The sequence below is a fragment of the Octopus sinensis genome, linkage group LG5 (assembly GCF_006345805.1).
Source record: "Octopus sinensis linkage group LG5, ASM634580v1, whole genome shotgun sequence".
Lineage (NCBI taxonomy): Eukaryota > Metazoa > Mollusca > Cephalopoda > Octopoda > Octopodidae > Octopus > Octopus sinensis.
In genome coordinates, this window is record NC_043001.1 from 15,254,814 (window position 1) to 15,268,928 (window position 14,115).

General features: G+C 34.8%; 1 protein-coding gene across 1 annotated transcript in view; it reads right to left on the minus strand.

The window, feature by feature from the left end:
- Positions 1-14,115, minus strand: part of LOC118763576 (heat shock factor 2-binding protein-like) — a 342,154-nt gene that overhangs the window by 197,348 nt on the left and 130,691 nt on the right. The window contains exon 5 of the mRNA XM_036503167.1: positions 8,627-8,776. Coding sequence (XP_036359060.1) covers positions 8,627-8,776 — 150 coding nt within the window. The remainder of the gene's footprint in view (positions 1-8,626; positions 8,777-14,115) is intronic.

Below are 14,115 nucleotides of genomic sequence, written 5' to 3' on the forward strand. Positions count from 1 at the left end.
CTGTTTTATGTTCAAACCAACCAGATCAGGCCTCTTACATCTACCCTACAATGCCATCCTAGAAATAAACAATCACATCATTGAAATATTGATGCCAAGAAATGATGCATAATCAATTCAAAACATTGTTAATAAATAAGCGTTACATTTGACAGAGTAATCTGAATATTTAAGGGTTAAAGACAATTTTATCACACACATTTGGAGGATGATAGATAATGAATCAACTGCGAAGATATTTAACACAAAGAGTATCAAATGGTGTTCATCTTTAATACACAAAAATTAAGTAAATGAGTAAATGAGTATTATTTTTTCATTGCCTCTAAAGTAAGTTGAAAGGCAGTGAGCTGGCAGAAATGTTAGCACGCCGGACGAAATGCTTAGTGGTATTTCGTCCACTGCAGTGTTCTGAGTTCAAATTCCGCAGAGATCAACTTTGCCTTTCATCCTTTCGGGGTCGATAAATTAAGTACCAGTTATGCACTGGGGTCGATGTAATCGACTTAATCCGTTTGTCTGTCCTTGTTTGTCCTCTCTGTGTTTAGCCCCTTGTGGGTAGTAAAGAAAAACTCTAAAGTAAGTTGAACATAATTCTCATATGAGTGAAAGGATAATTTTCTTTCACTGTCTCCTGTTTTACAGAAAAATAAAAAATAAAAACTAAAAGAGGCCTTTACAGAATTTTGAAAACTTGATTTCCATGATAAGTGGAGTTTTGGCTTTTTAACATTAAACAAAGAACACAGTGATAAGTACTCAATGCTTGCTGTTGTTATTTTATTCTCTGTCTGGGCCCATTTTTATTTATACTGTTCCCCTTGTTCTTCTGACCTTAATAACTTTCTCTATTTACTTACTTTAGTTGTATTAGACTGAAGATTTTCTTCAATGAAACTGGTACATAAGCAATTCTCACTTCTTTAAGCATAATAATGATACAATTAGTTGTAACAGAGTTGCAGTGTGAATACCTCTGTCATATTACAAGCTAGCGAAAAGGTTTGTCCTTAAACACTAACAATGTAAAATACTAACTTTTACAATACAAACGAACTACCACTAGTTATAGTAATGAGCCTTGCTCACTATAAAACCTAACATGCACAGTTTCTATGAAGAGACACCCAAACATTTATAAATATATAACAGATCCAGTGATTACCGTAATGAGAGCTTTGTCTACTCATCAAACTGAACCAGACATGCATAATTTCTTTTAGGGAACAAAACAACTTTTACTACAGACATGATAAAACCCAGTCACATTTATCAGCACAAACACAGTTACCACACATATAAAGGAAATATATGTATCACATTCTCCTTATTCATGAACACTTAACCCTTCACACACAGAGCAAAAAATGCTACGTTTTACAAATTCTAATGACCTGTCATGGAAACTATATTCTAAGGCTCCTTCTTTGAGATCATGAAATACTTCAGTTTTTTTTTTGTTTTTGTTTTTGTTTTTAATCCCTGACAAATCAGAAGTGCATCTCATACTACAGAACTGCTCTCATATCTGAAGCAGCTGGCAAAACATCATTTACCAGCATGTTACAACCACAAGCTTAACAATGTACTGCATTATGCCTCTGTTTTTATATATTAGCTTACACAGAACTGTTTTCTTCACATGAAGAGTAAGTTGTGTGACACTAAGTGTGAGTTGAAAGAGAGTGATTCAGGAGTTATGGGAAAACAACAAACTGAATTTGATTGTTTTATGCAACAAGCAAACTTGAGAAACCAGCTGAATGTGAGTGAGTTTACAGCAGAAATTGAATTTCAACACAGCCTACACATATGGAGAAAGTATTCTGTTTGGGTCTGTGTGAGAATAGTTCCACCATTCTTTTTGAAGATAGAGGCAGGATAGAAGAATACATTGTTAAATTAGTGGCTGTGGTGAGTTGATGAGTTAGGTTTTACTGATATAGACATGATACAAGTGGATGGTGCATGCTCTGGAAATACTTTTAGCAAACTAGTAAGTGCTAGTGTTTCATGCAGAAAGTAACTTAAAATAATTAATTAACTGGAAAAAATTCTAACCCATAACAAATTAAATATTAGCCAATATACCTACATGGTGAGGAAAATAAATTTACATAGCTATGTAGACACTGGAAATAAAGATGTTATTATTTCCAGGTGGTGCAATAAATATTTAACAATGTCTAAAATCTTCTTTGGTAGTCTGAGCATCTAAATTAGATTTGTATAATTGTTTTAACATTATTTGCAGCAATGTTTCATGCATGGATCACTTTTCGTTATAACAGTGTGTTCTTTGGTGCAGCTCTGCAATGATATATGTTTATTATTTAGTTTACTACATGGCTGTAAATGCACGCCCCATCCCTCTTTCAACACACACACACACACACACAGAGTACTAAACTGCAACCTTCCATAGCTTATAAAAATAATTAACATCTTATGCCAATAAGAATATATTTGTAATCTTGATATGAAGCATCATCTTTTATCAATTTGATGTTAACCGGTCATTTTATTACTTTGTTCTTGACTCAAAAGCTAATTTGTATCAACCAAAAATATTATACCAGCTGCATTGTGTTCATGATGATCCTACAAAGCACTAATTTACGAGTAACTTTATCTTAAATTAAAGAAGTACGTGTAATTTGCTTTACGGTTGTTTAAATCTTCACTTTAATTTTCTAATCTTAAATGATTTCCATAAGTGTCAATATATGAAGTCAACAAAACACAGAATAATCAGTAATTGAAATCTAGCAGTGACACATAGTTCATCAAATTATGGTCTGTGATATGCAATTAATAGAGAAGATAGAGTCTGATACTAGACAAACACTAACTCTTTCGTTACTGTATATATTTTGAGATGCTCTGTGTTTCTTTCAATTAATTTTAAATATAACAAAGAATTTAGTAAAATAACTTAGTTATCATTCAGCTAGTGTTAGGAACAGAAATTGTGATTAAGGCTTAGTGGAAAATTTTAATTCAAAACTTATAACAAGACATTTGTACTATAGAACCAGAGCCGGTTTCAGCCAGGTTGGTAACGAAAAGGTTAAACATTATTCAAATATGATAAATTAGCCAATTCTACAATGAAAGTTCTATGAAACTATGCAAGTTATATTATTAACAGTAAGAATATCATTTCTGAGTAATAGAGAAAATGCTTGTTGTTTCTTTTTTATTCAGTACTAGCAGTATCGCCCGGCGTTGCTCGGGTTTGTTTCGACCTGCTGGAATTGGAATTTTTGAAAAGTAAAAATTTTGCATTATGTAGCTTGTTATTCTCTTCAAGTGAACATTTTTCTGGTTGAAATACACCGAAAAGTGGCGACACAGCAGTGAAAAAATCATAAAAAATAGGGATTTTCATAGAAAAAAACACCTTTTTGATGTAAATAATTTTTGGTGTTAACATGGTCCGATTTGAATTTTATCTTCTACGGAAGGAAGAGCAACCCTTCTATCATACTCTCAATTTTGGTCAACTTGCGCCGCAGGGTCTTGGAGGAGATAGTGTTACATGAAGGCTACCAAACCTGGCGCACACAGTCAACTTCAGCTTTATATAGAGATAACACACACACACACACACATATATGTATGGATGTATGTATGTATATATGTACATCTGTCCACTTCTTGCCATATTTTTATCCTTCACTTCCTACACACACACAGACACACACACACACACGCACGCACACACACACACACACACCTTAGCTTACAATTTTCTTTCAACAATTGACACTGTCATATATGTATATGTTTGCGTGTCTATGTGTGTAAAGAGAAAGTGGGAGTAAGTGTGGTAATAGGCGGAGTAAAGCCTTTGAAGTGAGAGAGGGAAATCGTAAAATATTGAGTTTTCTTGAATTTTTGCTTAATTGGGGGTGAAATTAAAAGAAATTTATATGTCATGACCGAATGGAATGTACTTGGAAAAATCATAGGTAAACTCCAATTGAAGAAATTGTGTGAGGAGTAAATCGTTATGTATTTACTTGTTTCTGTTTGCTCTGTATTTTTTTTGAGTAGTGATTTAAGGTACACTTGCAAAGAGAAAGTAGGAGAAATTATGGTAATAGCATGAGTGAAGCAGTTGAAATTAGAGAGGCAAATCGTAAAATATTTACTTTTCTCGAATTTTTGCTTAATTGGGGGTCAAATTGAAAAAACTTTATATGCCATGACCCAATCGAATCTACTTGTAAAAATCGTAGGTAAATTCCAATTGAAGAAATTCTATATTGTAGAATTGTATTAAAAAGGAACATGAGAACAGGCAGAGAAAATCTGCCTTTTATCATAAGAGATAAGAGATTAGCTTAAAAGCCACACTCCATGTGGACTTTTAAGCTAGTTTCTGTGGAAGGCTAATTGGGCCTGTAGCCCAAAACAAAAGAGAGCTAGATAGCAGGACTATAATACATCTATAATGACTATATGCCCCAGTGGTTTTTGATCAGAGGTTAAGGACAGATGAGAATTAATTCTGTAATGCAATAATTCTATTGTTCTAGTCCCAAGTTGAATTCCAACTGTTGGCCAATTTGTCTTATCACAACATAAAATTAACAATGTGAACGTCATTTATCTTCCCATTGATCTCTGACATCATCTGACAAACACCAATCAAGATGGTGTGAATCAACAAAGCTTTACCTGCTAAAATTAGCAGCCCAAATGCTTTTAAATCAGATCTCAATGCTGGATGTTCAAGAACCAAATGAAGGGCAGATTTTCAATCCCAGGATCATCCTGATTCCAAAAAAGGTAAGGGTATAATATGTCTATGTAGACCAAATGTAGACTGAGATACAAGGGTCCCAGACAGACAGAATTTTGTGTTTATTATTATAGATTTAATCTGACGTAGGAGGGTTGTGCCTATAATATTTGTAGACTCTTTTAGACTAGTGATGTTGATGCAGGAAGACAACTAGTGCTAACACCAATGATGATGAGAGGGTGCCTTGTAGAGCTTTTTTGTAAGATTAATAGATCCAAACATTTGAATGAAGTAGGGGCTCAATAAAGAGTACAGTTGAAAGATGAAGGGTGATTAAGTATCTTACTTCCTAACCACATGGTTTCAGATTTATTCCTATTGCATAGCACTTGGAGTGTCTTCTATTATAGTCCCAAGTTAACCAAAGCCTTGTGAATGTAAATTGTAAATGGAAACTGAAAGAAGCCCATCATATACGCACACAAGTGTGAGTGTCCTAGTCTTGATATCATGTGATTATTGTAAATGATTGTCAGCATCTTACAAGTAGTGTCCCTTGTTTCTAATCTTCTGTGAAAACACTTCTACCCATGGGAAAATATTGCTTTACTTGGAAATAGGAAGGGTATCAAGTCATAGAAAATCTGCCTTAACAAATTCCATCTGCCTCATATATATAAGCATTGATAAAGGCGGTGAGCTGGCAGAAATGTTAGCGTGCCGGGTGAAATGCTTAGCAGTATTTCGTCTGTCGTAACATTCTGAGTTCAAATTCCGCTGGGGTCGACTTTGCCTTTCATCCTTTCGGGGTCAATAAATAAAGTACCAGTTTCGTACTGGGGTCGATGTAATCGACTTAATCCCTTTGTCTGTCCTTGTTTGTCCCCTCTATGTTTAGCCCCTTGTGGGTAGTAAAGAAATATATATATAAACATTGAAAAGTGAACATTAAAGCAACAGCAACAACTTCCTTACAAAAATACAAAATTTTAGCAAGAGAAAATAGAAGCCTATATACAAATACAATATTGATAAACCATGTTATCATTTCAAAGGAGAACTGCATTCCATTGAGTGAAGCATGTCATAGTACATACAATATTGCAAATATAGTAAATCTATTTATTCAAAAAATAAATAGGAGTGGCTGTGTGGTAAGTAGCTTGTTTATCAACCACATGGTTCCGGGTTCAGTCCCACTGCATGGCACCTTGGACAAGTGTCTTCTACTATAGCCTCGGGCTGACCAAAGCCTTGTGAGTGGATTTGGTAGACGGAAACTGAAAGAAGCCCGTCGTATATATGTATATATATATATATATGTATGTGTGTGTATGTGTTTGTGTGTCTGTGTTTGTCCCCCTAGCATTGCTTGACAACCAAGGCTGGTGTGTTTATGTCTCCATCATTTAGCGGTTCGGCAAAAGAGACCCATAGAATAAGTACTGGGCTTACAAGGAATAAGTCCCGGGGGTCGAGTTGCTCGATTAAAGGCGGTGCTCCAGCATGGCCACAGTCAAAATGACTGAAACAAGTAAAAAAGAGAAAAAAAGAGAAGAAAGAGAAAGAAAATGAGCTGAAGAAATTACGGAATTGCCTCAGTGCCTCAGTCTTAATATCATAGGCTTTATACAGGTTTAAAGTAAGAGTTAAAAAGTAGAAGAAAAAAATTCATTGCAATAAAGGTATAGCATGGATTGAAACCTTAGTATATAATATATTGTTTAGGAGGTCATCTGAAAGAGGAATTCTTAGAGTAGATTTGTTGATACTTTCAACCATGTAAGAATAAACATCCAACAATACAAAAATAATAATAAATAAACTGTAGTGGCAACAAGGACAGAAATGGGATGCAACAAATCATTGCCAAAACTACTTTAAAAGAAAAGGTAAAAATAGAGAATCTGAGGAGACTAGTGATGGTCAACTGGAAAGGTACCTTTCCAGTTGAGCAATTAGAGTTAGTTAGAAAGGATAATATCTATAAAAACATTTGTTTCAATTATCCAAAATTTCCAAACACCTGTAACTGTGGATGGTAATATGTTACCAAAACACCCAAATTACCCAGATACTTGGTAAGAGTATTGATGTGAGAGAGAGAGAGAGGGGGGGGAGTAGTCTGACAAGAAAAGGCCAATCCAAGAAATGAGAAATACATGTAGCTCATAGAGAGGCAATTTATCTGTTAAAAAGTTTTCCCGGCAATGTTGTCAGGAAAGGTATCTAGCTGTAGAAAACCATGCCAAGCTGACATTGAAGCTCACTGCAGCCTTGCAGCTTGCTGGATCCTGATAAAAGCTGTCCAACCAGACAATGGATGATGTTTCCCCCATCTAATACCTTATTAGACGGGAACCAAGAAATCTTTAAGACATGGCAACTATATGCATGAGTTATTGATAGGGAACTGATGGTGAAACAAAGGGGAGTTTTGATGAATGTTTAGTTGAGAACAAAACAAGTGGCAAATGTGGAGGGGGTTTTGTGGTGGTGCGGAAGAAGTGCTGTTTACAATATCATATTGGTTGACAAACTGTGAATACAGGAATTCTATACAATTGAAAGAGATCCTGTGACAGTGGATTAGAACCAATTGAATTATAGGAAGAAGGAGAGTTTTTACACTACTCTCTCTTTTACTCTTTTACTTGTTTCAGTCATTTGACTGCGGCCATGCTGGAGCACCGCCTTTAGTCGAGCAACACTCGACCCCGGGACTTATTCTTTGTAAGCCCAGTACCTATTCTATCGGTCTCTCTTGCTGAACTGCTAAGTGACGGGGACATAAACACACCAGCATCAGTTGTCAAGCAATGCTAGGGGGACAAACACAGGCACACACGTACACACATATATATATACATATATACGACGGGCTTCTTTCAGTTTCCGTCTACCAAATCCACTCACAAGGCTTTGGTCGGCCTGAGGCTATAGTAGAAGACACTTGCCCAAGGTGCCACGCAGTGGGACTGAACCCGGAACCATGTGGTTGGTAAGCAAGCTACTTACCACACAGCCACTCCTGCGCCTACTAGGTAATATTAATACACAAAGGCACATCATTTGCATTTTTATGGTAGTCTTTCAGGCAGGGATGGCCCTAGGACTGCTGGTGCCCCAGACAAGCTGAACTTCAGTGCCCTTACAGGTATACTTGTTTAAAACTTTCACCAGGAGAAAAACTGAAAATGTCAACTAAAAAGCACATGGCATCCTGGTTGATTGCCTGAGTTGCTGGTACCTTGAGCCAGCCCTGCTTGCAGGGGCAGTATTGATGCATAGATGCCTTCCACAAAGTGATGATGGTCTATAACTTGCTCCAGGAATTTTACAACTGCAATTTTTAACAAATACATTCATTTCCATTTAGTTATTTCTTTTCTTTTTTTTTTGTACATTCTGATAACAATTTTGTGAATGTAAAAGTATTGAGGTAACACTATAGTGTCCATTTTAGAATACTTTAGCAGAGATGATGTACTGAACAAATATAATGATAACTTACAAAATAAAACCCCAATCCCCTGTCAATGATGAAGCAAAATTTTACTCACTAAAACTGTCCAGTTCACATACCCTTGCCTCATCAACCTCTCATCCATATCCTCAAAACTACGTAAGCAAATATGTTCCACAATTGCATCCCTCTAGAACTTTTTCCAATGTTTTTTTTTTTTACCTAACCCATAACTTAAAAAAATTCTTTCAAAACATTAACCCCAGTAATTCTCCCACCATCACAGTTAAATTTGATCTTCAGTCATGGAATACTTGGAAAGTGTATGGGTCCTCCTCTTTCTTCTAAAAGAAAATACATTTTAAAAAGGCAATATTTTCAAGTAGTAAATTTTGATAACAACTTACTCCCACTAGTATGGCTTGAATGCTTTCCTCAGAACGTGACACTCTCCATAACAAAGTACAACAAGCTGATCCTAAACTTGAGGTATAATCCGATTGTTGATTAATCTGTTCACTCAGTTCTCGGACTTGCTGAGACAATTGAAGGTTACGCTGAAATGTGAAATATGGAATGAGTTAAATTATTTCAGATTCTGTCAAAATTGTAATAATTGTTCACTAAAGATAAACTTTCAATAAAAATGTTATTCCTTTTCAAATACATGAAAAAATTATTTCAATGAAAACTATCTAATTAACTGGTGTTGCCAAATGAAAATAAATAAGAAAAATTATATTAATGACTTTATTTTTAAAAAAGCATAGAAATTAAACCTTTGCTAATATATCTGAATTAGCATCTAACAAATCTTCTAAGTCATTGAATCTCTCAGTAACTCTAACACAGCAATCTTGCTTCTGAGGGAAAAATCAGAATGAAAATATGAGGGAAGATGTTAAGAAAAGTTTTGAGAGAAAGAGAATAATTCTGTCCATGGAATCTCTATTATGTTTTTCCACTTCAATAACGGAATCTTGTTGAGATGTATACATCTTGACAAGTTTTTATTATCAAACTGGAAGAAACCCCCCCCCAGCCTTCCACCCACTGAATTAGCACACTGTTAAATTCACTTTATCCTTTTCTTCATACAATTACTTCCACTAAATATATATATATTTAGATGTAAACAGCCAAAATCAACAATATCCTTCATTTAACAGGTTAAAGGGGCATGACCAAAATTTAAAAAATGGAATTATTCCATTTCCCTAAAAATGTCTAATGTTTTGCTTCTATTTTGTTTTTCTTGCATTTCCTTGTGGAGTATTCATGCTAATTGAGCCTGACTGATTGCCAGATCATGCAAGATACACTATAGAAGTCTGACAACTGCACTAACTGAACATGAAACTTGAAGTAGCTCAAGTATAATGCCTGTTTTCACATATATATAATATATATATAACACAGCATTTTTGTGACTACTTATATGTCTATAAATTCATCCATCCAACCCATGCTGGCATGGGTTGGATGGATGGGTGTGTGTGTGTGTGTGTGCTAATATTCTTGCTGTACAATACAATACTAAATCTAGCATCAAAAATATTTTACTGGCAACACTAATTTTTAACATCTTTTTATACTTAATTCAGTTCTCTCTCCACTAACAACAACAAAAATATGCAACAATAGAAATGGAAAGATAAGGATATGAAGATACAGACATATTCAATCTCTTAACCATTTTAGAATACATCCAAGACATCCTTCTAAAACAATTAGGAAACAAAAATCATACAAGTTACAATATGTAAAATAACCAATTTACATTAAAAACTAAAAATGCATGTTATATATAAAACCAGACATAAATATCAAAGGCTTAACACTCCTGAAACTTTTAATTTCATGCACCTGCAGAAGAATTACTAAGCAACAAATTGTAAAACCATTATTCTTTACTCTATGCACTAACCTATTTCAAAGTGTTTTTGATTGATTCAAAAGACAATCATAATTCAGTCCTTATTCAACTAGAAAATCTTACTGTATACATTCAGCATCTGATTATTCTCTGTTATTCATTCATCAGTAATGCACCCAACACACCCTTATATGGTGATTATCAAAGTATCTGACTCTCTCAATATGTCAACAAATATTCATACATCTATTGCTTTGTTAATGGATGGCTCTTCCCAATCCCAAAATCTATGTAACTAACACTCCTAACCCACATAGACATTAGATTATACACAAACAGAATTTATGATCATGAAAATCTTAACAGCTAATTCATAGTCTGTTCATATTTATGCATAATGTCTGATTGCAAACATTAAACAAATGTGTAAGCCTACATTTGATATTAGCTGAATAGTCTATCCTCATCATAATCAACATGCTTTTTCCATGCTGAGATGAGATGGACTGGTTGTCATGGACTGAGTCGATTTTTATTTGAAGTTACTGCCTGCCTAGATGAATCATGGATCATCCTGTCTCAACCATACATTCCAATTTTTGGCATGGTTTATGATTGCATATCTTTCCCCATCACCTGCCACTTTATAGATTGTACTGGGTGCATTTTATCATACCACGAGCACTAGAAAATTTACCCTGTACTTGGCAAGATAAGGGAGTCTACTTTACCCCATGATATTTCTATTCAGTCATCAAACACTTGACAGCCTGCACTGAGTGTTAGTATCATCATTGCAGAAGGCTGCCTTTTGCTCAAATGCATGTAACAAAGTGGACTCTGCTAAAAGGAACCTGGAACCAGGTGATATAAAATCAAATTATGGATTAAGTCTACTACACAAGTGTGGAGGCACATGACCTAGTGGTTAGAGCAGAGGACTCGCAGTTGAGGGATCGTAGGTTCAAATCTCAGACCGGGTGATGTCTGTGTTTATGAGTGAAACACCGAAGCTCTACACAGCTTTGGCAGAAGGTAATGGTGAACTTCTACTTCTGCTGACTCTTTTGCCACAACTTTCGCTCACTCTTATCTCCTGCATCTAGCAGTTCACCAGTAATGGGCCAGTGTCCTGTCCGGGAGAGGAACCTATACACCAGTGAGACTGGCCCATATGAGCCAGGCATGGCTTGAGAAGGAAAAAACAACAACAACAACACGACACAAGTAGGCTACAGCATCATTTCAACTGTACTCACTCAATTCAGATAATTAAAATTTATATTAATTAGAACCATTTTCCATTGATTATTTTAAATCTAAGAAAAAGCAAATTTTATTTAAAACTTATATTCCTGATGAAGAGAATAACCCAGAAATCATGATACACAGATATTGTTTTGAGCTGAGTGGGGGTGCTAGATTCCCTTGTTCAAAAATGTTAGGACACAGATTGTGTGATATAGCCAGCTGGAGACGATGTCTCATGGGGCTGAATTACCGCAACATTTGTCCTAGACCAGGACTGCCATGTTATGTTGGCAATCAATCATTACTACAAAGTACTGTTGCTGAATATCTCACATTGTGAGATTTAAAAATAGTAATAATTTATAAATCAGTGACTAGTTATCACTGAAAACTATATATTTTGAACAGGAATTTAGCAGCGTCATCTCTAGCCGAACAATTATTCTGCGCTGATGAAGGGAAATAACCCGGAAATCACGATACACAGATATTGTTTTGAGCTGAGTGGGGGTGCTAGATTCCCTTGTTCGAAAATATAAGGACACAGATCGTGTCATATAGCCAGCTGGAGATGATGTCTCCTGGGGCTAAATGACAGCAACATTCGTCCTAGACCGGGACAGCCATGTTATGTTGGCAAACAATCTTCATATTCATGTAATGTCTTATTTTTTTATAATCAGTAAGGCAATATTTATTGTAAAAATAAATATATCAAGTTAGAAACCAAACAAAAAAATGAAATGAACTAAAAATCACACAAATGTAGCTATTTGTTTTCTCTATATTGTTTTGTTTTTCACATGAAGGATTAGTTTCACAGTAATAAAAGTTAATGATACATTAAAATGTTGTTTTTTTTTCCCACATAAATAATGTAATTAGAATACATTCGAATATGTAAAGTGAAGAAATAATTCTCCAATATTTCTGATCATAGGTAAAGCATTAAACTGAAGCAAACTACTTCAGACCTCCCAGGTAGTAAAAAAAAAAAAAACATCCTTTAAAATGAAGAACAATTTAGAAAAATGATAAAAAAAAAATAAAGAGATATAATGAGTGATGATGACAGACAAAAGATGTAGTAGTAGTAAAAATAATAATAATAATAATAATAAGTTATCTGTAGAGTAACAGTAAGGGAACATGTTAAAAGGGTAGAAAGCTATGATGACATAATTAAGAGATTAGAGCAGAAAAGAAGAAAAAAAAAATTGTCAGATAAAGAATATGTTTTCCTACTATCACTTAACTCTGTGGAGACAAGTCTATTGATGTTTTTACACTAAAGTAGGAGATACAAAAAAAAAAGTGTAATTATTTAAAATTCTACAAACCATCTTCCATCTGAATCAACATCATATATTTATTACACACACACACACACACATATCTTGAAGAGGGGAACTTTTCTTCTTTCTAGCACAAAAATAGTGGGGATGATAAACTGACATAGTCATCTTATTACAATTTTTTCTACACCAGGCACAAAGCCCCAAATTTTTTTTGGGGGGAGGGGGCCAGTTGATTAGGTTGACCCCAGTATGCAACTGGTACTTAATTTCTTGACCCTGAAAGGATGAAAGGCAAAGTTGACTTTGGCGGAATTTGAACTTAGAACATAAAGACAGATGAAATACCGCTAAACATTTTGCCCAGTGTGCTAACATTTCTACCAGCTCACCACCTAAATAATCTTTTCTACTCTAGGCACAAAGCTGGAAATTTCTGGGGAGGTGGCCAGTTGATTAGATCGACTCCAGTATGCAACAGGTATTTAATTTATCAATCCCAAAAGGATGAAAGACAAAGTCGACCTTGGCAGAATTTGAACTCAAAACAAAGACAGACGAAATACTGCTAAGCATTTTGCCCGGCATGCTAACGTTTCTGCCAGCTCATTGCCTTAGTCATCTGATTATAATGCGAAGGCAAAAAGCTAGGCAAAGTGACAGCAATCTAATATTAATTCTGTAGAAGAGTTAAAAATTAAAATGGATGTGAATAGTCAAAACTTCATATATGTAAGTTACTTTTGTACCAAGCCAGAACAATAGAGGAGTTGCTGTAATTGAGTCCTAGGTCAGTCCTCATTATGCAGATCCTATGTTCAAAGTGCTCCAGCTGTAACCCTTCTGTTTTTTTCTTCTTTGTTCTTAGGCATAATGTATCCAGGCCTAAATTATTGAATGTGTCCAGCAATCTTTAAAATGGTAGGAAGTTATGAGGGAAATTTAGCTGCTATTTCTAGCAGATAAAGTGACTTAATCTATTAAATGGAGAGATATTGAAACAAAGAATATATATATTTTCATGAGTTTCATTACTTTTTTTTAACTCCTTAAACTTTACTCATCATTGTAATGATAAAAATGAAGCAACAAAATCAAAGCAAATCAAGGTTTCTATATAAAACAATTAAATTTACATCAAAACAAAATTGAATTTATCCATTTAATACCAGCACTTTTAAGATTTTATAAATACAATATAGAATGGTACAAGCATGGTAGTCTGGTGAAAGCATTCTCTCATGTTATTACGGGTTCAATCCCATGGTGCATCACCTCAAAATATCAGGCTGAGTAAAAGGTAGCAATGTTTTGAAACATGAAATTCATCAGAATATATTTCAACAATGTGAAAATTCTATTCATCAAAGTAAAAACCATTATAATCAACACATTTTTGCCAAGTTACAAGTTTGTTTATTCCGGTAATGTAAAAATCTGGAGTTCTGGAGCTGATGAACTCTTTGAATGCATT